Source organism: Rhopilema esculentum, chromosome 15, assembly GCF_057945365.1.
Source record: "Rhopilema esculentum isolate cy_ngs chromosome 15, ASM5794536v1, whole genome shotgun sequence".
NCBI lineage: Eukaryota > Metazoa > Cnidaria > Scyphozoa > Rhizostomeae > Rhizostomatidae > Rhopilema > Rhopilema esculentum.
This window is the reverse complement of record NC_142829.1, coordinates 894,295-921,317: the sequence shown is the minus strand read 5'-3', so window position 1 is coordinate 921,317 and position 27,023 is coordinate 894,295. Positions and strand designations below refer to the sequence as shown.

Genomic DNA, 27,023 nt, shown 5'->3' with positions numbered 1-27,023 from the left:
TCAGTTCACTGGAATAAATGCTCATTTCCTTAAATTTTAAAAATTTTGCGCCGTTCTCTTCTATACTGTATGGGGCTCCGTATATGGCGTTTATTAGAGGGAGGCGTTTATTAGAGGTAAACACGACGGCCAGCGAGGCTACCCATGAGCACTTCATAGTTACCCATAAGCCATTGTACACGCTTCCACCATTGCTTCCACACTCTAACCATTAGATTCAAACGGATAGTATCAGTGCCAAAACACGAAACAATCTGGAGAAAAAGATGTACAGTCAAAGGAGATATGGTGGTTCTGGTGCGAGAATGTCACAAAATCCAGATTCACGTTATAGTGGTAGAAGGGACAGCAAAGGAACCAGTAACAACAGTGGGCCTAAAGTCGGTGTCTCATCACCTTCACAGAAGCCAGAACTTCAACGTACCTCGGAATCCCGTGTGCAGACTGAAAAGCAACCAAAATACCCAGTCAATAAAAGTGATTCCCTGATAAATGAGGCAGCTGGCCCTGAAGGTGACTAATTGTCATGTTAGAGTGATTCGTATAGTTGATCTTTTTAATTTCTTTTGCAACGAGGCTATTACTGTTTCATATACTCTATCAAGTTAAAAGGTATTTTTACGGGGAATGTATGATATTCCTCATCAAAATTTATTCACACTCTTTATATGTAAAATGTCTTCATACTTTATAGGCTTTAAAAAATAAATCGTTTGTTGCAAAACAACTACAGCTTCATTATGCTTTGAAACAAAAATTTTCAAAATTTTAGTGTCAATAGGTGTCGATAGTTTTTCTCATTCTCACGCAGAGTTTTTGAAATATGTCAGTGTGAGATTTTGGGTTTTTGGTATCAGCTCGACAGCAAAATTCTCAAGGTGGTCAAGCTTGAAAATCAACAACTTTGGGACAAGATTTTCAACCTTATGTTACCAAAATGCTCACAACTTTACACCACATTTTTTACTTCTAGCAGACTTAAGTAAAAAATTCACTACATTGCATTTATCTAAGCTATCTAAAGCTTGTAAACCTTTTTTATGAGTTAATTAGCAGGTCCACATCAGCGAAAGCTGCCATTTTGATCACCTCCTTATTAAATATATAAATAATGTATGCATGATGTATGTATGTATGTAAATGATTATGCTTGGCTAGTAAATTGGCTGAAGGTTGCTAGATCCATGAGATTTCTAACAGCATCTATGAGAATATGAAACAATTTTGAAGTCTGTGAGACTAACAGCATATCCACAAAACTTGCAATATGTATTCATTGCTATTTTCCTTAAAGTAGGGGTCAGTTTGATACTTTAAAGTCAAGTACACTTAAAAGTTTCCCCTTGATCCAGATTGAAATTTTTGCCTTAGGCGGGGGATAAATCCCCTGCACACATCAAGTGTCAGCTGCGATTGCAGCCACGCAATTTCTATTGAAATGATTTATCCAGTTGCACAGGGTTCTTCTTTGAATGTAAAACTTATCTTGTATGTACTTAATAATTGACGCTTTTAATGAAATTTGAAGACCCTCAGAGTTGCAGATCATCTAAATTGTCATTACCTTTTGCTTGTGAACACCTGAGGCTGGCTTTTGTACACACATATGCCAGATAACAGCAAACATGTGAAGGATATTTTTATCATTTCTGGTAGTAAAATACACATGGAACAAGATGATCTAATTTATTACCATGCCCAAAGTTTTCAAAATTTGAGCAGATTTTAGTTAACTGAAGCAATTCGCATCTGGTTGGGTCCCTCTTGCTCTTATTTTCAGGAATTATGAAAAATGTTTATCTTTGCTATATTGTTTTTATCACCACTAATTATGTTACTAATGTTTTCTCTGAAATGTATGCCCAAAAGTTACATACTGCGTTTTTTTGGTAATTAGTCTCAGTGGCACAAAATTTTTATCTGTGTTATTTGCAAATGCGCAATGTTAATGGACATGCAACAAATCCCCCACGCATTTTTCAAAGATTCCAATCTGGCCCTTGATAGTTATTCGACTGCCAATTATGGCAGGTGACATGGGTGTGTCCTCGTGCTCAAGGCAAAAGAAGAATTGATTTAAGATTGAAATAATTTTGCATTGGTTTTATAACAAATCTACTATTAGTGATATTCATTTTCCTATCTTTGTTCATTTATGCTTCTTAATTGATATGATTGGGCTCTAGCATATTGTTGTGTACAGTAATATGCACAATCAAAGTGCACACTTATACCATATTGCACACTTCCATACTTGAAATTTTGCTCTTGCACACACCCGAGGTCTCTTTGGAAACTGTCACCCTTTGCAGTCTAGGATGGATAAACAACTTCTTGTCTACCTTTTAGGTTATCAATTTGAAGAGTGTTATGTTGAAGCAGATGTTGTTGGTTATGATGAAACTGGAGGAGATGACAATTGCAACCAGCAAGAAGCACTTGCAAGGGAACCTTTAACAAATCAACAGAAGGAAGGGACTTTCCAAAAATTAGAGCAGAGAGATGAGTATGGCTACTCAGGTAGGGAGCAAAAACAAAACTTCAATAGCAGCAAGCCTCAAGGTCAACAAACGCCAAGCATGGATACAAGAAAGTCATATGAAGAATTGATAGTCGGGAGTGATGAACAGCGTGGTCTTGGAAATGAACAGTTGATGTCAAAAGACACTGGAAATGATGAGTCATTTGGCTTTATATCTGTTGGTGGAGTAAAATATGTCAAAGTAGAATCATTGATAGGATCAAATGAAAAAATCCATAGTGGCAGATCACGTCTTTTTATTGCAAACCTTGCCAAGGAGGTAACAGAAAGAGATCTCAAGGAATTGTTTTCGAAATTCGGAGAAACAAATGAAATTTATGTTAACAAGGAAAAATTATTTGGATTTGTTAGACTGGTATGTATTTTTTCTGTCTTGCTTGATATTTTCCAATTACCTGTTATGTTGCAAAATTGATCCCATTGGTCATTTTATCATTTCTTTTAAGCTTAATAAACAGACATTTCTGTTAATGGATTGCTTCTTCACCTTCACTGTATAATCTTCTTTGAAACAAAAAGGATTTTTATCTTGTTCTAATTTTTTCAATTTCATCATTTTTCATCAAAGGAAATTGGTTATCTTAAAATCATACTACTCTAGCCTTGCTCTAAGCAAAATGATGGTGCTCCATAAAATGAGCTTGTAAGAAACTCAAGTCCCCCTATTTCACCCTTTAATGTAGAATTGCCATTTTCAAAAATTTGTGTTTTTTAATGAAAATGTGACGTTTTGTATCCAAATGGAAACAATGCATTTTCAAGTATAATTGGGTTGCCAAATGACTTAACTCTAAAATTGCTGTTATACTTTTTGTATTTTCTATGCATGGAAAATAATGTTTTCATTCAATAAGGTATTTTTGTAGATGTTGCCTTAAAAGGAACCGGATACAACATCTAGTGATCAAAAGATTAGTGGTATAAACTCTTGTATAAATCTTTTAAACCAAAATATTTCGGTCAATTAAGATTGTTCAAGTTTTATCAACATTAATTTCAAAGAATATTCTGCTGCAGGGCAATATCGTTTTGCATTTTCAGATGCTCCTTAACTCGCTCTCCATGGCTATTTTTTGGGAGGGGGGGGGTGGGGGGTTGCGCTTGATGGCTTTCCAAGCAAAGCCTCCATTTTTATGTAAAAGTACATCAAATATATCTTTTTTGGCCTTTTCTTTTACATAATGATAATTGTTTCATTTGAAAAGATGAATTTAACATGGTGTAAATTGAAAACTAGTCAAGTTAAAGGTAAGTAGACAGTGCAAACGTTAAAAACAGGAAACTGGACACAGAAACAGTGTTTTAATCTGAAGTTTCATCTGAACACAAAACAGTGTGTACTGCCTGCATTAAAACATATCAAACATAAAGCATATCAAAGTAAATATTGATGCAGAACAGAACAGTACCCTAGTACCCTTTAGAACCCTTAGGTAAAGTAGTTGGGGGTACATGATTACCCCAAATAAATCATTTAAGCTAAGGGTGGAAAGAAAATCTGCTTGAATGAAAGGTAAAAAGGGCCTTAATGTATCAAGCTATAATTCACTAGAATATCTCTCAACCACCTTGGACTTTTCAGAGGCAACAACCTAATTTGTATGGTTTTTCTCAAGGGAATAGCTATTATCATTCTTAGGAAGATTGCTACTCGAACTCTCCCTCCTCATAGTGGAAAAAATCTTTTGTTTGAAATGAAAAATTCGTTTTGTTCCTATTGTTCTTAAACAATGAGACCTATTATCCCTACTATTTCTGTCCTTTCTACACAATGTCCTTTCTAAGATTAGAAGCATTAGTGCTGGTTTTTGTCTTGAAAGATATATATGCTAGAAATGTTTCTGATTCATGTTCTCATATTTTGTACTCTGAAGTGTGTAAGATGAAAAGCTTCTGCATGTTTCAAAATTTTAGGTTTTTCACAAGCCATTTTTGGAAAATGTATGTAAAAGTATGTATTTTGCAGGATTACAAGGTGAATGCAGAAATGGCACGCAATGCTCTTGATGGTTATTTTTACAAAGGAAGGCACCTGAAAGTTAAGTATGCAGCTCACCAGTCAGCAATTGAAATTCATGGAATAGACAGGTTCACATCAAACGAGTCACTTGAGGCTGCATTTGTGCAATTTGGTGCAGTTGAGAGGGCAAGAGTTGTCTGTGATGAAAGGGGAAAATCAAAGGGGTATGCTGTTGTGGAATTTGCATACAAGAAAGCAGCACAGAATGCATTGCGCAGAATAAATGATGGGCTGTTTGTACTTGGAAGGTATTAACATTGTTTGGCTACCCTTTTGAAAAATACTTTTGCTTTATCATTCATCTTTTTTTTTAAATTTCAGTGCTAGAAATATTTTAACTTGTAGACCATACAAACATCCATTCAGTTGATAAAACATCCATTAAGTTTGCTAATCAGTTGGCCAGTCAGTTGGTTTGCCCATTTGTTTATTGGCTAGTTAGCCTGAGTTGGTATAAACCATAAAAAAGCAATTAGAAATTCTAGTGCATGTTAATGCATGTTTAAAGTATAATTTTAGCCAGAAGGATTTATATACACGAATCAGGCAATAGTTGCTGTAGTTACCCTTTACAACAATTTGTAAGTAGTGATGTATTCATGGTTGCTTGCTATTGTTTCTACCTAGAATCCCAAAGCCTGTTTACGCAAAACCATTGTCGCAAACAGATGATGAAGGGGTGCATGAAGCAGATCTGGAGAGAGTTCCTGGAATTGCAAAGTGAGTTTCTCTTATTTTGCTTATTTTTTCTGTTAATCATGGTAGGGCCACTTTTATGTTACCTTGTTGCTTTACAGTGAAAATCTTCTTATTTACATCCTGAAATCTCAGTCTTATGTTTAAGCATTTAATGAGTATTCTCAAAACCTATTTTGAACAATTTTTTGCGGTATAGAATTTGACAAGGGCTTTGAAAAAAGCAAACATTTTACGACATACTAAAAGCTTTTTCGTCTGACACTCCTCAGAGTAAGGGTCCGAAGTAACACTATGAAAAATATATACCCAGTTGTGGATCGAAATAGGCCAACCTGGCCAAACAGAAAAACGCAAGCACAAGACCAGTATAGTTGACCAATCAGTGCCGCGTGCCTAAAGAACAATTACCACTGGAGTCCAAGAGAGAAAACGAACTCCTTCTGTCTACACAATGGCGGCTTCCTCGTTTTTATGTAGATAGATTCCAAAACTGCAAGATGGAAGGACGACCGGGCTCTGCCAATTATCCGAAACATGTCGTCATTATAGAGTTTTGCACAATCTGGGTTGTCTAAAAGATGTTGAACGATGGCAGAATCACTTGTTTTAACAGTGTTTCTAGACCTACAAGATCGAGGAGGCTGTTCTCTTTGAGGGGCAGTTTCTAGACCTACAAGATCGAGGAGGCTGTTCCCTCAAGGAAGTTTCAAATTGTTCATAGCATTTTCTTCCTTACCAAAGGAAGATATGATTTTAAGCAAAAGATTTAAGTAGGGTAAATTCATAACAGTCAGCTGTATACTTGGAAATTCTTGTTTAGGGATCGGGAGTACCAGGCACGATTTATACCATCAAATACACCTGAATACCCAATGGCCCTGAAATGGAGGGAGCTTCAAGATCGGGAACAAGCACAGAAAGAAAGTTTGGAACAACAAATGGAAGACGATAGGCAGAAATTGGAAATTGATATTGAGGCTGCTATGCATGAACATGAGGCTGAATTTATAAGGCAAGGTAGGTTGTCATGATACCAGAAATATTCTTATTAAAAGTTTTGTCTGTATAAGATGAGCTTTATTTCGAGTAGGTTATGTTACAGTTATGTTACAAACTCATTTTAAACAAAATTGATATTTATAGGTCTATAAAGAAGACTAAGGCAACATAACGTTGGCTAATTATAGGCTGTGAATCTAATAACAGTCGCAAGAGTGTTGATTTTGTTTCATTATGATGTTTTGTTTGTGTAGAGCTGTTGCAGAGGCAAGCAGCCCTTGAGGAGGAGATCCGAAGATATGATGAAATGCGAAACCGAGAGTCGATGCTTATCAGACAGGGACACCAAAACATGTTAGTATTTCTTCTATACTTGTATCACATTTATGTTAACCTTTTAGTATCCTTATTAGTTAGTTTTGAATTACAGTATTCTCTCGTTAAGTGGGACCCTAGATAAGTAGGACGCCCACTATATAGTATAGATTTTCCCGGTCCTTTAAACTTGCTTACTCTTTTTAAGCATTAGGATAAGTAGGACACCCGCTAAGTGGTACACTTTTGCTCGGTCCCTTGAGTGTCCCACTTAACGAGAGCATACTCCATTTATATTAAGGATAATTTCCACAATGATATCTAAGAGTCAATTTTTTACCTTGTTCAGTTTCAGGAAGATTTTGTATTCGGGTTCACAATAGTTTGCCCCATTTGGAACTAAACTCATCTATCTGAAGATTTTTTCAAGTATACATAGGTGTTCCTCTTTGCTTTCAGACTGAAAATAGAAAATGCAAAAGACAATGAATCACTTCGTAAGAACCAAAATCTTGGATTTATCCCTTCACACATATAAGATAAGATATAGTATCAAAAGAGTTATATTTTTTCTCTTAGTTTAACAAATGCACGCAGGTCCCTCATCACCTTATATTATGTAAACTGCAGGACGCAATCCTTCAGCCACACGATATTCTGAAAAGTTTGAGCTGAATTAATTTGTATAGAGTGATGAGTGAATGGCTTGTGTTTCTCTTAATACTTACTGAATCGGTTGTGTCTTGTCTCTCTTCAGCTATAAAGATTCCCGTATGAATGACAGTAGGCAAGATGACTTTATACGTAAACAACAACAAGAAATGCACAGAAGACAAGGGAATGATGACGTTGTCAGAGTGAGTCAAGTCTTTGTTCTAAAAGGACTATTAAACTTTCTGCTTGACGCTGTCTCTGAAAATTTTTATAGCAAAATCATTTGATCTCTTTTGAATTGAAAACGAGGTACAGTTTCCAGACAGAGACATTCACCAAAGACAGGCGTTCCTCTAAGTTCCTTTCCAATGAGAGAAAAAAAGACTTCATTACTTGTTCTTTATTTACAATTCTATCAGCAATTTCGCTCACGGAAATCACTATATTGAATAAATATAACATTTAAAGATAGCATGAAGAAGCTGAAACAGCAGACTAGAGAACCAAGAATATACTTGGTTTACGATAACAATAGAAGCAACAGTCTAGGGTATGAAGTTAATAGCAGAAGTACGATATCAGTAACCAGTGAAACATTTGATTAAGAAGTCCTCTCTGTCGGTGGTCCACATTTGAATTCCTCATTTTATCGGTTATGGACATTTTGAATTGATGTATCCTTGTTTGTTAAAAACATATATTTCTGATTTATTGCCTCTTTGTTGCAAATCAGCCCTCTGTCACTAGTTCTTCCGATCTAAACCGGTCGTTATGATGGGATACAACTGCAAAATTCGCCAAATTATTTCAATCTTAGGGAATGCAGAACGCTGCCTCCAACATGGGCATTAACCCTGCAACAGCCCTTGCCATGGCGGCAAGTGGGAACCCTGCGGCAACGGCAGCTGCAGCAAATATTCTGCAGGTATGCTTCTATTTTGAGGATTCACATTTCGTTGCCTCCTTGTTTCTTTTACCAAGGACCCCCTCTGCGAGAGGCAGAGGGGAGCTGCGAAAAATGGCATTTGGTATTAGGAATATTTCTTGGGAGGGTATTGAAATGGTGAGGCACTGATGTAAAGAAGTGTATTCTGTCATTGCGAGGGTGCTTGTATCAGGCTATTTAAAGAAAGCGAAAGAAGGCTTTCTGTACTTCTGTACTGAAGTGCTTTAATACATATTTCACTAACATAACAGACAGTCTGGATATAGCTCCTACATTAAGAGAGGTTCATGAGGTGGCAGAGGACACTACGATCGAACAATTGACATCTATGGCCATGCAAAAATATAATACGCACCCCAGTATTATAGCAATTAAACAGAAATATGGAACCAGTGGCGATAACTTTGAATTTTCTCATGAAAACCCATGGGAGGTCGAATAACAACTTGATTCTTTAAATGTAAAGAAATCGCACAGTGGAATTATTCCAACATTCTTTCTCAAAGCAACAAAAAATTTCATCTTCCCTTTTCTGACAGACTGTATAAACTGTGCCATCCACGAGTCAGCCTTTCCGCATAAACTAAAAGAAGCTGATATATCCTTAATATTGAAAAAGTAAGAGGCAACTCTTACTTATATTATAGGCTCCTAAGTGTTCTTCCTTCAACATATAAGATATATGAGAGACTCTTAAAAGATCAAATGATCAAATTTGTTGACAACAAATTCTCAAAACGTCTCTCTGCGTTTCGTGAAAGATACAGCACCCAACACTCTTTACTTACAGTAATGAAAAATGGAGGAAATGTTTAGATTCTCCTGGAATAGTAGGGACTATATTGATGGATTTATCAAAAGCGTTTGACTGCGTGCCTCGTGATCTTCTAATTGCTAAGCTGGAGGACTTTGGATGCAGTGCAAAAAGCCTGTGCTTGATCTATAGCTATCTAAAAAAAGGATGCAAAGGGTTAAAATTGGATCGATAAATAGCTCACAACAAATCGTCAGAGTGGGAATCCCACAGGGTTCTGTTTTAGAACAAGTATTATTTAATATATTCATCAATGACATCTTTCTTTTAAAATTAGACTCAGACTTTTGCAATTTTGCAAATGATACCACACTCTATGCGTGGGGCTGTAGTCTGGACGAAATTGTCCAAAGGCTGGAAAATGACCTTAGCGCACTTATAGAATGGTTTTTGAAAACGGAATGGTAGCAAACCCTGGCAAATTTCAAGTGATTTTTCTTTAATTGAAAGAAAAAATACCTTGCGTCTCAACGTCAATGATAACAAAATACTAACTAGGAATAAGGTTAAAGACTCATTGCTAACAGTGAGCCATTGCGCTACGCAAACATCCCATAATGCATTTTTAGACAGTCTGAAATAAATGTTGGTTAATTCGTAGAAGTTTACTGCCATTGTTTGGATCATCGCCACGCTCGCAAAGGCCCATTGTTAGCAATGAGTCTTTAAATTGTTGGGCATAGAGATTGACAACACGTCGACTTTCACTGACCATAGACAAAGTTTGTGCTCCAAGGAAAATAGAAAGATAAATGCCTTCTCAAGGCTAAATGCTTATATCTCAAGACCACAGGCAATGTTGATATGTAATGCCGTAATACTGCCCAATTTCAACTATTGCCCGTTTATCTGGCTTTTTTCTACGAAAGCTGCTAATAACGAAATAAACCGCACACACAAACGTGTACTAAGGATATTTTTCGAGGACTATGACTCTTCCTTTGATGAGTCACTGGAAAAGCGTGAAAATACATGTTCAAAATCTCCAGAAACTGATGATCAAAATTTTCAAAACAACGAAGAACTTGAACCCTTCATATATTTGGGAATTTCACGAATAAAATGGTTTTGAAATACGACCTACGAACAAAAAATTTATGTCGATTGCCAAGAACACGAACAACAAAATTTGGAATAGAGTCATTATCCTTTAGAGTAAGCCTCCTTTGGAACACCCTTAGTGACCACATAAAAGCACTTCCAAAAGTTGCAGCTTTCAACAGAGCGATCAAGCACTGGCTTGGCGATAAGTGTAATTGCCGGATTTGTGAAAAACCTGAATTGCAAATTTGTTTTATTTTTTGTTAAAGTTCTTGTAAATAGTTGATATAAATTAGTAATTATATTACTATTGTAAATAGATCAACTTTAATTAAGATTATTATATATCATATATTAAGGCTAGATGAAGCTGAGCCTTCGGACCTCAATTATTGTAAGAGTTTGGATGATTTGGCTTTTCAAAGCAGCAGTGAATTGAAGAAAGTTATTTTTCAACAGGCAATCAAAGTTGGTGACAACATTGGAGGCAACGGCCCGGGAATGCAGCGAATGGGTGGACCAATGGGTGGACCAATGGGTGTACCTCCTCTAGGGATGAGACCAGGTGGAATGGTAAGTCGTTTTTAGTTTGAAGTTTCCTTCTGCAGGCGGTAGTGCAAGCTCGCCTTTAGGAAGCAGATGGTGGCTGATGGTGGAAATCTCGGAGACTCTCGGAGCTGCAAAATGAATGGAACAAATGTTCATTGCCATCGCCATACTGTCGGCATCATCATAATCATCAGCACCAATCGTCATTACAATCACCCATCATGATCCTCATGTTATCACCCTGCAGTCGTCATATCGACGTCATGTCGTCGTCATAGCGACGCCCTAACGTCCTCAATGAAATGTTGGTCGGGATAAGGAATTAAGTTATGGAACGGAAAGGAATGATAAGAACGAGAACAAAATCGGGAATAACGATTTGTTTGAAACAGTAACAGAAAGGGTTTTTTATAATTACAGACAATGACATCAAGTAGTCTATGGTTTGGCAGTATAGAACCATAATATATAGAATAATTGCAAACTTGTATTTGCATGAGATATCTAAAAATGATTGATGAATAATGTTCCCAATGCGGCTTTGATTTTAAAGTTAGAAACACATTGCTTCCATATGGGATTCTGTTGTAGAAATGTACTATACATGACAGTATGGCTCCTCTCGGATCGGAGTCCATCCCTCGATGTAACAGCATGGGGGTACAGAATCTGAAAATGGAAGCTCTTCTCTAGTTTTGTGATTGCCAGCTTCTTTAGAAGTAGCAAGACCGAGTCACGAAATGTATCTTAATGGAGTCACGGAACCACGACACATAAAGGGGTTTTTGCGCTCGAAACGTTGTTATGAATTTTCATTTTGTCGTGTTGATGCTTTCAATACCTGATCAAATAAGAGACTAACTGTGTCCTCTTCCCTCTCACCTAATTACCACGTACCCAAATGCCCCATCACAGGCTATGACCGCCGGCGCAATAATTTTTCAGCTATTGTTTTGCGTACGTTCACAGAATAGATGGATTTAATGAAAATGGTTGAAGTATAGGAATTATTATTATAGTGATTGCCAAAGGATTTATAACCTTGAGGCTCTATGTTTCACAATGTGGCCATTGCCTAGGCCATTGCATTGGCGGGTTTCCCCTCCCCTCGTTTGTGCTTTTATGAATTCAAGCCATAACAACACAATAACTTCTACCAGTGGAATCTGCTTATAACAGTGGACTAATTATAATTATTGTGTGATCATGATATAAAATAGGATCATTTCGATAGTTTTGTGATGGAAATGACTAATGAGTTAAACATTCATTCTTTATGGAATAGCGTTTTTAAACACTGGCTTTCTGGTGAACAATCAATTTGACTTCAATTGTAATTTCATAAAGGTGAATTTCTAACTTCCAAATGATTAAAGTTTTGTGGACGTCGTAGTATGTTGATGGTTGGATATATAGAGCACTACTGCTAGTGAAGTTAGTTCCGGCCCAAGGATCACTGCTCCTAAATTTCTGGTTGTGCTTTCACACAATAGTAAGGTGTAGCAGAATGGAAACCTTCCGAGGATACCTTCAGGCCTCCTTCCAACCTTCAGGGAGTAATGCCGATTTTCCCTTCCGCTGTTTGCAGAAGACTTAGCTCGATGCAACCCAACACATTGATTATGCTGGCGGAGATTTCTTTAAAGAACAGGACGATGTTGCTGAAGGAAACCAATCAGACCACAATAACGATTGATCTACCAATCAGGCTCCTGGGAAGATCAACGATTCGAATCAGGGCAGACGCATTGTAGATTGGGAATTACTCTCTAAAAAGCAATGTATCAATACGACTTAACGTACAGATCTGCAATTGTTAGTTTGCAGTGATGTCGTCTAAACAGCCCATGAAAGAATCTGTGCGTTCTTTGGCAGGTCAAATTTAGGCCCGTGACTTCAAAGAAGAATAAACTGTAGATTCTTGAGGTAGTCCCCTTTCTTTAGAGAACAGGCGTCTTAAGATAAAAATAAATTTTTCGAAGAATTACATGAAAATATCCTGCCTTAAATCAACTCAGAAATTGCCCAAAAAAGGCCGTCGACTTGGGTGACGTCGGGATTACGTATGTTTCGGATTTTTCCCTTTGTAATGGACATATGCTGATACTGTGCCGTATGTTTTAACGCTCTTTTGTGACGCTTAAATGTATTAAAAGCGTCAAAATATTGTAATCAGCTGGTAATTTATGTTTCTAAGGAAATTGAAATTCTAACAAATTGACTTATGCGATGAATAATAACTGATAATAGCAACATAACTTGAAATATTTTGAGAGGCTAAAGCTCGACTACGCTTATCTAAAGCCTTTCCTCACAAGTTACAGTTGTAATGAAAGAATATAGGACGAAATGCGGGCCTCAACAACTCTCCTCGGTATGGGCGAAATTTCTGTCTGCGACCACCTTTGCTGTGATTATTCGTTGTTCATGGGTGAATCAGATTGTTGAACTTGGAGGCCCAACGTTTGATCTGGATCTGGAAGAGCAATTCTATCTTAGTTGCAGAAACACACTTCACTGGTGAAAACCAATTGTGATAATACTACAGGATGTTATTTCCAAGGCAGCCAACATGTACATGTAGTAGAAGCTAGCAACATAGCAAGGCATATTATGGAAAATCCCAATCAGAAGACCAAAGCCAAATGTCATGTAATTGAAGGGTCTGATGCAACCTCCCTGCTTACTTCGACAAATCCTCGCCGATGCTCTTGCACTGCAATTGCAATTTCGCCATTAGGCAGATAGAATAAAACCTTATTTGTGCGAATTTTTTCCTTTTTTCCGTGCAATAATTTCCGTTAGATAATTTTCTTTCGGTCATTTCCTTGCAATCATTTTCGTGCAATCATTTTCGTGCAATCATTTCCGTCCGATCATTTCCATGTGGTAGATATTGGTGGAGGCTAAGTGTCAACCCAATCAAAATGGTTTCGTGCTTATCGGAGCCAAGGTACTGTAGGCATGTGTTAATTGGTTCACTACGAAATTGCTTACTTGGTGCGCGTGTTGGCTGGACAATTTGCATATCCACCGCAGGGACAAGCAGCTTTCCATACTGGGGAAATACTTTTACAAAATTACTTCTCAGGGGGGACAGTGCAAATGCTTCTTCGAAGTACATTTACATTAGACACATGTTATTGCTTTCAAATGATTTTCAGATTTGTGCATATCGTGGTTTTGAAGGCTCTTATGTCGACTGTACGGTAAAGGGATTTCTAAATGCTATAAAATCACACCGTTCAGTGCCAGTAATTTCCATTTCGCCCTCAGCAGTTTTTTAACATAGTGCATTATGTCAATTAATTGTATTCCCCGAATACGAGACTATTTGCCCTAAATAAAGGTGTCTTTAATTAGAATCCCATCTTTGTATAGCCTGTGAAAATGATTTGCAGCATGTCGATAACTGTAACACATCACTTTTCCTTGTCACTTTCAGTTTGATTAGCTAAGATTTCATATGTTTTTTGATAACATTTAACGTTGCTGCTGAAAAATAATATTCATAACTGATGAGATTCCCCGAACACGTGGTTGCTGCACTAACTGGATTACATCTAAAAGCGCTTTTCCAGGTTTCCATCCACACGAAATGTTGAAATCTTGAATGAAATTGATATCAGCTGCGCGTCTTGATGAGCAGTTAAGTTTTTTGCCTTTAAATAATTCAATAGTTCGATAGAGAAAACCCAAATCCCAAACTCCAACAGGCAAGTAGATGAGCTTATCAATTTGATAGTGACTTAGAATGAACATCATAACATGTCATCATGGCAGAACCTGATATCGTCAGCTAGTGAATTAGCAAGGTATAAATTAAAACACAAGTATTATTTCAAATATTTCTCATTGGTTCTAAAATTTTTGTTCTGGGTATATCTGATATAGTTCTCAATGCTGCAAAGAGTTGGTAACTAGTGGTTTTTTGCTCTTTGAACTTGCAACCATCATTTTGTGCAAGCAGAGGGAAATCCTTATGACCGCAAAGCCACTTTTGTGCCCAATGTTGACAGGCTAGATTCTCAATACATTCATTTTCAATCGGCACAATTTATGTCCCTGATGCTCTTGGGGATTTCTGTCGTTGTTTCGCATACAGGTGACACCCGCTGCCTCGAAATTTGACAGGAAACGGAAATTTATTCAATATTGCGGGTACATTCGAGATAGCAACGGTTTTCCATTTACAAAGCTATGTCGAAACGAAGGGGAATCTGACTCAATAAACGATGTTTATTAATTATTCGAAAAACAATGTTTGAGGAAGCTGATATTCGAGTAAGCGGGAATTAATTTGATCTAAAAGTGCTCGGTTTTCCTTAAACAAATAATTCTGTCTGGTTTCATCTTCTTTGTTGCCTATATAATGTTATATCTTTTTATGTTACGATAATTAAAATGCTATAAAGTTCAATTTGAGTATGTTTTATTTTCAAAAGTGAGTATATTCCATATGATAATATAATGGTATACGTACATACTAATTCATGTATCATAAAGCAAAGTTGTCCAATCAACTTGTACCTATTTGTATTGTATAATGAATTGACTGCAATGCCTCTCTAGTTATCAGGCAGTTGCCGTACATTTGTATGATCAGTAATCAATAGCGTAGCAGGTAGCTGTAGCATTTCACTGGCAAAAAACAGCGGACAGAAAAGGGGGTTTTGGAGAGAAGGACGTTTATTATGAGCAAAAAATATCGGCATTAAGGCGCACGTTTTAATCTATTTTAAAGTTATCCAGTTGGATTGTAGCAGATACACACGTGGTTCATACATGGTTTGCACGTGGTGATTCGATGATCAGCACTCCCCTTATCCCCTTCCCCGCTGCACATCAGCTACGCTATTGACCATAGTGTTTCTGTTTGATATCCTAATCTATCTTGACTGGAAAATATGTGAATTACTTCCGTCATTCTGTTATTCCAGTTTACTGGCCTAAATCAGTGATGATCCTCTGAGATCCTTCGCTTGCAATTTGTCATCATTTTCATTTTTAATCTGGGCCGGTTGGGTCAAATGGGGCTTTAGACGGGGTTTAAGATCCGGTTTTTTATGGGTTTTTTTGAGATATCAATTTACACAGCTAAGACCAATTGATGTTAGCTCCAGTTTTTTCTAGTCGGGTTTTCTGTGTGTTTGAGGCCCTATGAGGCCCAGCATGGGCTGGAACATTTTCAAATATATGCGTTTCAATATGTATGTATGTATGGACGGGGCATAGAAATAAAGCGGAACGGGGTCTGAATTGAGTTGATACATTATTTTATTCTTGTTAGCTTAAGGTAATTGCGCCTTTCTAAGGGCTATCTTAATATTTTTCTTATTATTAATGCAGGACCTTTTTCACCTGCTTTAATTGACTAATTACAGCAAATAATTGCTAATGTTTCTATTTGTATCCGTATTCTAGTAACTACGAGTATCTTGTCTTTTCTATAACTTCCACTGTTTCTTTACTTAACGATATTTCCATTACATTCTGCTATCTCTGGTAAGTTCTTCAGCTGGCCCCCTTCTGTAAACTGGGAAGTTATTCCTTGTTTTAGACTGCCATCGCCAGATGGATTTTGGGTGATAAAGTTGAGCCCTTACAGGAATGAAAATAGTTGCCCCCTCTTGCCTCCTTTGTAACTTATAATTTAATTTGTTTGGTTCAAAAGTTGGTCAATCCCCGGTGTACTTTGTTCCTTAATTGATATCCACCTTAACCACAGCCACAGCCTCCAAGACCATTGCTTGACGGAATGCAAGGACCGTCTCGTGGAAATTTCGTGCCCGGATCAAGAAGGCCCGGAAGCCGCGACAACACACCAAACAACAAGCGTCTGCGAAGGTGAACAAGCAGCATAACATGGACTCACCATAGCAATTTGAATAAGCTCCCAACGAGCGAGAGACTATGGCAGACATTATTCTAGCTTTAAGTCAAGGACTGGGCGGCATTTTATAAAGTGCTGCTTCTAGTCTTATTATTTCAAGCTGCTGTTTTGCTGGAAAACAGATTCAAAAACTTTAGGCTAGGCATGGCCATAATATTTAATATCAATGCTTGTTATTGGTCATAAATAGTTGTATTTGGATCATGTGATTTTGTTGGTGACTGGAGAAGTTCGTTTGTAAACCATTATAAACTTTTAGTATGTTCTGAAATGGTTTTATCTTTCATGTGATTTCGATGTTTTAGGCCTCCAGCCATAACGTTATTTTCTCATGCCATAATGCATCAATAATCGCCACATCTAAATTTTTTCCCGTTACATCGATCTACCTTCGTTTTTATGTGTAATGAATAAGAGAAACCTCCACAAAAGCGAGATTTGTTATAAACCTCCATAGGGGCCCGTCTTAGAGAGGTTTTCCTTGGTTGGGGATACTTTCTACAAGGCTGTGACTGCAGAAGAAAGATTTTGAGACAAAATTATTTATTAGTTTTAAGAGGTGTCCATTTTTCTGAATTGTCCGGCAGTGGAGGTTAAACTGAAAAGTATGTTGATCTATATATCCTTCATTCTATTAGTTTGAGGCCCTGGGTACTAGCGTCTCGAAAAGGGGTCGAGTGCAACAATCGAAGAGAGGAGTCGAACAAAGAAAGGCCTCCCACTCTTCGACCCCACTCTTTCACAGAAGCTCTTGTAGCCTGGATAAAGTTCTCCTTTCTTTTTTATTTTAACTTCTTTGGCCTGTTTCTTTCACATTATGAATTTTCGGTTTTAAAATTCACTCTTCATTTACCCTAACCCCTTATTTCACCCCTAACACAATTGACTGTTTTATCTGATGCTATCTAATGCTGGAAAATATACCCTTGGCTCAATATGCTTCTTCGCTCTGAATTTTGTCAATAAAATCAGTTATATTCATTTTGGGATTAATTCACGGGCAGGGATTAAGAAAAAAGAAGCGTTGTCCCCATCATAGTGCAACAGAAATGAACTTCTTCTATACCAAAATTAATTAAACAATTTTTCTTGCTTTGTTGGTTTCACGTTTAACTGGATGCGTTTCTCGTCATGGAAATACTTTTCTTCACCTTGTATGCATCTTTTCCATAACATCTTCTGAAACTTCCTTCTTCCCACATTTAGACTTAATTTTTAATCTTTCTTTCTTTCATATTAGTCTTTCTTTCATGTTAGTGCATCTTTTGCTGCTATCTTGTTATCTTACTCCCTTTGGTTTAACAGCAAAATTCCAAAATGCCAAAATTGATCGAAGAATTGACCGAAGCTTTCTTTTTTGCGTTTTTACTTGTGCCTTGTGTCTTTCTTATTTTTGTTGATTCTCTTTCTTTCGCTATCCTTCCCTTTCTTCTTATTATTTTTTTCTGGGCCTACTTTTAACAGTCTCTTGTTCTGCAAACTCCACTTTCAATTCTTCCTTTTCTCTTTAGTATGTTTAATTTTTGCTTCCTCATTGGCTTCTGATTACTTTCTACTTTCCATAGTTCGTCCTTGCCTGTTTTTTTTGCACTTACCATTCCTTCGCCCGCCTTCGCCTTTTTGTACCTCCTTTGCTCTCCAGTGACTCTGATTGTTTTTTCTTTCTCAAGCCGCAATCGTACTCCTGATAGTTTCCGCAAAGTTCAAATCCGCAAAGTTAATATTTTTTATAATTTATGTCGCCACATACTTAATTTGATCTTTGTTTGATTTTGCTTGATTTTGCTCTGTGAGTTAACAGAAGATGCTAAACTCGACACCTCATCATTCTTTGCCAAGCCAAACATATGATAAAGTTTTTTACAAAGTTTAGATATATTGAGACCTATTTTAGTTACAGATTAGTTTTTTTGATCGACTATCCCCTGTCACCATTCTATTTCTGATCTTTCTCACAAAGTTATAATCAAATTCGCGGGATTTTGCCCTGAAGGTGATGTTGATGAGTCCGCTATGTTGGTTTGCCGCAACTTTAATCTCACTAAGTCGGATTCTAATTAAAGGAAATATAAGGTCCACCAAAAGGTTTTTCGGCCTTTGCCAAGCTCATTTGCATAATACATGTTACCTGGATATCTCATTCTTTACATTCATTATTAAAAAGGAAAAATCTGCCGCAATTTTGTGCCAATTTCTGATAAAGAGATCTCTTCCAGGTTCTTTTCTTTTACTCCAACCTTCATATTTCTAACAAAAGGGCGATATTTCCATCTAATTTTCCCTGAGCCCTTGGACTTCGGACGCTCATATTGTCGAATTTCGCGTTAGCTTGGACATTGTGTATTGCTGTAGAAAAAGAAATGCTCCCCGGGGTTGCTCCCCACGCTTGTGCTTACGCCAGTCACCCCTCTCCAATCCCGTAAAGTAAAGTTGTACTCGTGGTTAACTTGAGACGAATTGGATTCAACCATTTAGTGTCATTTTTTCGAAGGGGTTTGAAAATGAATGGGGGGTCTCCTGGTCAAGACCATATAAACAGGTGGGTTTTAATAAACGGGGGGAGGGCAGAAGTATTGTTCAAAGTCATTGCAGCAACATATCGAATTTTTAGAGTAACGTTTTTGTCGATAAAACATTAAAAGAAATGGAGTATCTCAAAGATGTTCTCGCATTAAATTTATTTGCAAATTTCATTATTCAGTAATTTTCCTTTTCAATGCAGATGCTTCAAAATACTTTTTTGTCAGAATCGTGATCAGGAATATTGCCCCGATTCCTCATGTTTATCTCACGAATTTGTCCTGACAGAGGTTGCCCATTAAACAAATTGAGATCCGACCAATTGTAGAAGCCTTACACACTCTAAGCAAAGGCCAATGGAATGGAGGTCATGAAACCACCAGCTTTACCCTGTAGTTGAAAACCCGTCCCAGCATCACAAGTAAACTAACAAAACGGGGCCAGAATCGATAACAGACTTGCATCATTATTATTTGAATCTACGTCATAACGCTATCAACCCAAGTCAAACGCTCTTTTTGTTATTGGCTACCAAAATATCATATCTGGTTTTTTACTTATACTGCATTTCCTCTGAAAAGCGCCCTACCCTCTTGATGGAAAAAATGCGCGTGAAAAGAGACTAAGTCATTGGGAATGGCTCATTCGATTGGTTTTGTGATGACCACCGCCCCTTTACTCCTATCATGTTGGAGCACTCTTGACAAATGACAAAAGATAACGATATTTAGTTACGTAGAAGAATTTTGTAAAAGGCCACTTTTGTGGACGAACAATATCTACAATTTGACTTCACTCAACTTAATTATGAAGAAATGTTGTTTTAACTAATAAAGAAAAAACTACTCTTTTTGTTGGGTATTGGTTGTGTTGCAAGTCATTAAAACGATTGCAAAGAGAGACAGGATCAAGTTGATATTTTAAAATTTGATGTATAAAAGTAATTTATAAAAGATGAGCGTTAGTTATATCGAAATTCGCCGACAGCACAGTTGCCATAGTTGGAGTTGCCCTGAAGGGACAAACTTGATAGACTGTGTGGGTGGACTGAATTTGATATCAGAATGTGAAGCCTTTAGGCCTTTAAATGGACGCCAGTTTTCACAAATTGATAGAAAAAATGTTTAATAGAGCCACTTATCAGATTTAATGAAAAAATACTTTCAGGAATCAATGACCAAATAACGTTTATTCAAATAGGCTTTTTTCAAATTGATGACGTCATGAAATATATCAATGCTACATGGCAGATCTTAAGTCCATAATAAATGATCTGTAAAAAGCATACGTAATAAATGTTATCGAAGAAATCTTCACAGCTAATTCAGTACATAAATAGTAGATAAGCTGAAAGATATGCTTCTCTTGTTTTCGCTTCAATATGTATGCCCAGTGCCTATGTATGTCTTTTATCATCTAAAGGAAGAAACAAAACATTCTCTTTGACAGGGAATCTGAAGGCGAGTATTCAAAATATAACGATGAATGTTCAATTGGGTAGCGAGGTTATTGTCGTGTACTTGAACTTTCCTCATTCTAGGCAGGCTTATGACTATCCGTAATTCTTGTCGGCCATCCTGCTTTTACCCACCTTTCACCAATTTATTGCTGCCCAAAGCCACAACGCCATTTTTGTAGATCTTTCAATTGCAAGACAATTCGTCGACTATTCGTCGATGCAACTTCTATCGCAAATCACAACACACTGATCAACTGGGAAGTGTATTTATCTGCTGACGTGGAGCAATATTACATTTGAAAGTAGCAGTGTAATTGCCTTTGTTGATAAACGAAGCGCTAGTAATACAGTACTCTTCTTTGATTAAAGGAATGTTTTTGTAACCCACATGTATGGTTGCAATTGCTCATCTCATTTGACTTGATACATTTAGGCAAATTGGCTCGGAACATTTAGCTCGGAAACGGATAGAAAAAATGTATTTTAATCATTCAGTGTCAAAATTCAGTCTTTTAGAGTTATATTTTTTTATTCAAAATTTTCAGCATAAGTTCTGTTGGAGGGATACAGTTCTGTGACTAAGAAATGTTAAAATTAGAAATGTTAAAATTATGTCGTCATGATTTATAGTTTCTTAACTAAATTTGATACTTCTACGAAATTGCATAATTTTGGTCGAGGATGATGATCATGAAGAATCCATACTTTTGATGTGACAGTGGTGAATAATTATAACATATTCAGTAAATGAATCTGATTTGCATGCATAATCAAGGAATTTAGATGACATAGACATAACTACTAATTTTGTATTAATAATGTTATAATGGAAGATTATGTAGTAATGTGCAATGTACTATTTATATGAAAATATCTTGCAAACAGTCGTCATATACAAAACAAAGTTATATTATTTGCATAAGCATGGTGTATCGCCAGGAAATAATTATGTCAATGTATTTTGACGCCTTCATTTTTATGACAAACTATTCTGTCAGTTGCGTAATGAGGGCAACAGATAATTGGAAAATGTCTGCTCATATTTATCCATTGTGAAGACAGCTGCGTAACAGATGTAACTCTGACTGGCGGTTGTGATGCCAGTTCGAATATTTGAAATTGCTTGGTGAGATGCTATGATGTATCAATTACATATTTTGCACAATTTTGATTTTTCGACTGATATTTATGCGTAATTGCAAATCTGCGTAATTGTGATCTGTTTTGAAATACCTCCAGTGCACAGTTGAAACATTCGAACATGTCCACCTTTTTTCGCGCCAAGATGCGTTATTACGAAGTTTCAACAAATCTCTTCGATTCAGGTATGCATTTTTTATGTATTGCAAATAATGTCAAGAGCAGATGCATAATTATTGACACTAAGATTTTCCTGATAGCCTCTTATAACAGGTAATTATAACACACAGCTGATGGGTGATGTTGATACCAAAATGCAAAATTGTAAATACCCGATGACTATCTTTACTAGAAAAATGTTATGTTAGCTAATAAATTATGCATAATCGAGTAATTGAAATAATTAGTACGCAAATGCTTAAATACAGCCTGGCTGCATAAGAGAAGCATCTCATCTGATAACAGTGTATCAACAGATGCATAAACGCCCGGTTTTTGTTAATAATTATTCACTATGAATTAAGCAGGTACATAATTATCATGCTATAATGAGTTTCAGTAAGCAATATCCTTAATTTAATTGTAAGGAATTAGTTTCTAGTTCCTGAAATCTTCAAATTGTATTGTCTCTTGAACAATTAAGCATTGCACGGTTTTATTTTCACTAGGTTTCAACCACCTCAGTGCAGTCTTTTCACATTTTTTAGTCGTATTTCAATTCTTGATACTTTATAACAAGCGTTTTCCAACACATTAGAGCCCCCCTTGACTACCCTGCGGGTGCCTGCGGGTGCCTGCGGGTGCCTGCGGGTGCTTGTGGCAATAGATACCCATAATGCACAGGTGCACAATAAGGTGCATTGTGCATTAGTAAGGAGTACCACGATGCCGATTAAGGTGATTTTCCATATGCAACACATTTATTTGGGTATATGTGGCTCAAATCAGACGTGGAAGAAATCCAACATTAAGAATCATAGACTGGATAGACTTTGTGTTTAAAATATCTCTAGTTTAAGATTATTCCATATAGATATTGATTAATACACTAAAGTAATTTTGTAATATAACCATCCTTTATGGTTCAGAAGTGTACTGTGCGTATGTTGGTGGTACCTTATTTCTTTGTTGTCTACAGTAAATAAACCTATCGAATAAAGAAGCAAGAAATATCTGTGTTATTGGAGATGATTCAATGCTTCATATTCCCTGAACACAAATACTTTGTCATCCTCTTTGCAAAGACTGTTTTATTCATTTTTTGATATTTTGAAACAAACATCAAGCTTTGCGAAGATTCATTTCCTAAGGAAAGTAAACGAATACCGAAGACCCGAAGACTTCCTACAAAGGGACTGATCTTTGAGCTGGTTGCAGTTATTTTCCTGCTTTCTGTACGTTATAAATTTTGGTGGCAGCATTTATTTTTGTTAAAGCTTTTTAGAAGACAGTCTCTATATTTTTGCATACGATTTGGTATGTACGAAAGCTGCTGGATATAAAGTTTCTCACTCTCTGCAATAGACAGTTCTCTTCAATGTATCACTGCAGATGTTATGGTTCCAGTAAACCTTTCATCTGGCACAGATTTTGGAGAAGTATGGGATGTTATTATCAAACATTCTTGCATTTTTCAAGCAAAAGCTTGTATTGACATCATTGCATAAGTGTATCAACGTTGTATATGTAGTATACTATCAATTGTGATGCGAGTTCTACATTTTTTGTCAAATTAAGCTAATCAGTTAGAAGTTGGCTGTGTTATGGCACAGACGTTACCCTATTAGATACAATGTCCAAATTTAGATTGGAGTTGAAGGCACGGTCGTTAAAGCTGTTTAGACCCGGCTACATCTCCGTAAATGCAAACTATTTGTACTGATCCAGTTTAAACCATTGTAACTCAAGCTAAGGCAAAGACATAAATAGCCAGTTCGTAACTTATAGCAAATTCAACTGATATGCTTGCATCGTGATATTTCATGGTAGCTATTTTTTCAGATTATTGGGTCCATACTCTACAATTTTGAAAATATGTTCTATGACGTCACCACTAAGCCACTCTCTTATAGTCTAAGAAATCGTTTCCTTCCTTTTTTGCTTTAAAATGCTTTTTGGAGTTATTTCTAAATAGTTATCAAAGAATATTAACAAAACCAGCACGATAGCCTCTTTTCAGTAACTGTGCTAAAACCTGATAAACCCTTGGCAAGTTCAGAGCAAATAAGACTAATAAGACTTAATAAGATTGAAATGGTTTTTTGCGTTTCTTGTTTGTTTACGTGACTTCCAAAATACTAATGACCTTGGTGTCCAATTCTTGATAAGCATATTTCTCTTGCTAAGTTGGGAATTAAGTCTTGAATTATCGAGATAAAATTCGTAAGAACTTCCTTCCTTCTTTCAATCTCCTCTAATTCTCATAATAACTCGACACAATGCACGATTCAACACTTTCCTTGCCTTTTGATATGAGGTTTTCCCTCCCAGTTGGAATAAACCGTTAGTTTTGAATTATTTTCATTAACGTTATGATGACATGGCTTGATTTGCTGCATTTACTTGATTTGCTGCCAGTCACCTTTGCAAGATGTTTACAAAATCTGGGTGGCAGTGACACTACATAAGACAATATGGTTTCGTTGCTGTATTTTGAGATCAAAGGGGACTATGGAAATGTTCTAATAGAATATATAAGTTCTTATGGAATTTTTTTTACGTTGCTTCAAATTCTTATTTCAAAAACTTTTAAGAAATTTAATCCACAAACTTGTTAAATGTGCCGTCATAAATATGGCTTTATTTGTCACAATATTAACTTAACGTTCCAAGATTGGGAGTTTTGGTCAGTGCGAATGATCAGTTGACTAGGATACTGATAGCGCACCCGTGCGTAAGGTAGATCTGATCTTCATCTCAATCTTAAATCTCAATCTTTTCATGAACGTGTTGCTATGAACAAACCTTAGGCTTACGGTATGAAGTTAGGGGAATTAAAAACACCCCAAGAATGAGCCAAACGGTTGTGTGCAAAGTAACTGCGCTTAAGGCCACCATTTCTGCAAGTCGGGTGGTTAATTCGAAAGGTAGATGTCCATTCAAAACGTTTGCATATTATTAAAAATCATAACGATTGATATTTAGGAGCAAAATATGACCAATGCCGGTATAGTATATACTGCTTCTATTCTTCGATATATATACAGTATTTTGAAACTTGCAATGGCAGGGATCATTACCATCTCCCCAACCCCGATTCAAAGTAAGACACACTGTTATAAATTGACTGCAGCTAGAATTTAATGAGCCGATCTCGTTAATGAACGGATCTCGTTTCAAATTCGACCTCGACTTCAAGCAACAGAAATGAAGCTCTCTTTTTAAAAAGAATCAATATTGCGCCTTTTGGTGAAAAGCATGTAATGTTTGCTACATTTTTATTCTCTCAGTCAGCATTATAAAACGTAGTTTCAAATAGCGGGTGAAGACCACATAAGTATTTCAATAATTCCTTAAAAATTTACTTGATAATTGTTTAAAAAATTTCCATCCTAGTAGGAAATGGTCTCCATGCCCCAAAAATAGACGCTAATCACGATGTTCTCGAATAATGTAAACAAATAGTAACGATATTTACTACATGCCCAAATACACAGACCCCTAAACTGAAATGGCAGGGATAGCATTAAAGCATAGGTTTAGAGGCAAACAAAATGATTTGTTGTAATAATCGTTGCCAATTTGGTTAGTGGTGGCAACGTTAAATATGTATTTCTAAAATTACAATTGTAAATCTGCATCTTTTTCTCTCATTTGTTTTTTGCCAGGATAATCATTTGTAAACTATTTTAATAGACTCAATCGACATTAGTTATTTTTCAACTAGAAAGAAATGCTCCTCTTAATGGTTTTTATAATATTATTAGCCACGCCTATTACGTTGGTTGTTTAAAACTGATAAAGAATATAATTCTTTCGTCACCTTTGACCAACCATACCTCTGTAACCTTCAAAGCGTACTTTTGGCAGAAGTTAGGGTGGACAGTTCCTTTTAAACTGTCGTTGTCTTCCTAGCATTGTTTACTTCCCACAGTGACAAGAATAGAGCCTTCAAATAATTTATCCAGCCTTGATTCGGACCCATCGCCTCTTACACTCCAGTACTTCATATCTCCAATTTTGAATTATAAATACCCTCTAAAAACTCTTATAGACAGTGAAATTAATTTTATTCTATTTTTCGTATCTGGACAAAGCTGGCGTGGTCAAGCTGGCATTTTGGATGCAACACGTGGATTTTGTTACAGCCAAAATAACTAGATCTCGTACGGCAAGAACAATTATAACTTTTAATAAAACAAACTTAATTAACGCATTTGAGAGAGTGCCTCCAACTTTTAAGACTGGCAAAGTTACTGGAAGGATCCTCAAATCCTTCAGAAAGTTATCATTTCTTTATTATGGTGTTATCATTTCAAGCCTTATTATTTTACCATCAACGAACTCAATGTAAGGACAAGGAACAGAAATTTTATTTTGCAAATTCCTATAGAGTTTGCTAAGAATGGATATTTCTTTATAGGTGCTAGGTTGAAGAAAGAAATTCATTAAGTAATATTTATTGGCTTTGATTAAATTGGAAGAGTATCTCTACTTATTTTCATATTCGTTTATACATTGATGTTTCGCTTTATTAGGACTATAAGAACACATGTTGATAGAACTTTTCATCAAGCTGAAATGTACATAAGCTTTCAAAATATATTCATGATGCATACATGACCTGGTCAAACAATCCAACATTTCACCCAATATCTCACCTAACATGTTTAACGCATACTAAGAAGGGGCTGGGTAGGAGGTTGTATTGATGCTCGTATAGTGATGGCTGCACTGAACGTTTAATAACATTTTTCGCAGAGGACTTTTAGCAACATTTTTATTTTCATCCTTTGTTTTAACGCATCGTTGTTTTAAGTAGAAGTCTCTGTAATAGCACGTTAATCGATGCCGTCCATCTCTTTTTCACTTGCTTTCTTACCCCTGTTTTCTCCACTCATTTTGATATTTTTTTTCTAAACCGCACCCCATTCATTGGCTCTTGAGATCCTCATGCCCGACGAAGGCAAGGTACCTAAACAATTATTCACTTAGGGCAAAAATAATGGAATCATCCCACTCCTATCACCAGCCGTAAAGCCAGTCAGGCTCGAGCGGTACAGAAAACGACAGTATTGACTTTAAACTTTTTCATAAAATCAACAATAAACATGACTCCAGTGAGACATGGAACATAAGTTAGATCCTAATTACAGTGTTCTGTTTAAATGAAAGTCTACGCGGAATCGCGCGAAGAAGTTAGCCAATAGTGGCTGAGAAAAACAGGAAAAGTGAGTAACATGATCTAAGCAATGGAACCTTTTGGTTGTAAG

General features: G+C 36.5%; 1 protein-coding gene across 1 annotated transcript; it reads left to right on the top strand.

The window, feature by feature from the left end:
- Positions 1 to 151: 151 nt before the first annotated feature.
- On the top strand, positions 152 to 27,023 carry LOC135685206 (uncharacterized). Its single transcript, XM_065201052.2, has 10 exons — positions 152 to 513; positions 2,350 to 2,897; positions 4,509 to 4,810; positions 5,190 to 5,282; positions 6,082 to 6,278; positions 6,515 to 6,614; positions 7,333 to 7,432; positions 8,047 to 8,154; positions 10,490 to 10,603; positions 16,308 to 27,023. The coding sequence occupies exons 1-10, from the start codon at positions 267 to 269 to the stop codon at positions 16,428 to 16,430; spliced, it is 1,932 nt and encodes a 643-aa protein (XP_065057124.2). The 5' UTR covers positions 152 to 266; the 3' UTR covers positions 16,431 to 27,023.

Excerpts from the sequence above, each read along its gene's own strand:
- LOC135685206 (XM_065201052.2), top strand. The coding sequence starts at position 267 with ATGTACAGTCAAAGGAGATATGGTGGTTCTGGTGCGAGAATGTCACAA. Across the intron at positions 6,279-6,514 it reads GGCTGAATTTATAAGGCAAG|AGCTGTTGCAGAGGCAAGCA; the intron begins GTAGGTTGTCAT and ends TTGTTTGTGTAG. Across the intron at positions 10,604-16,307 it reads GGATGAGACCAGGTGGAATG|CCACAGCCTCCAAGACCATT; the intron begins GTAAGTCGTTTT and ends CCTTAACCACAG.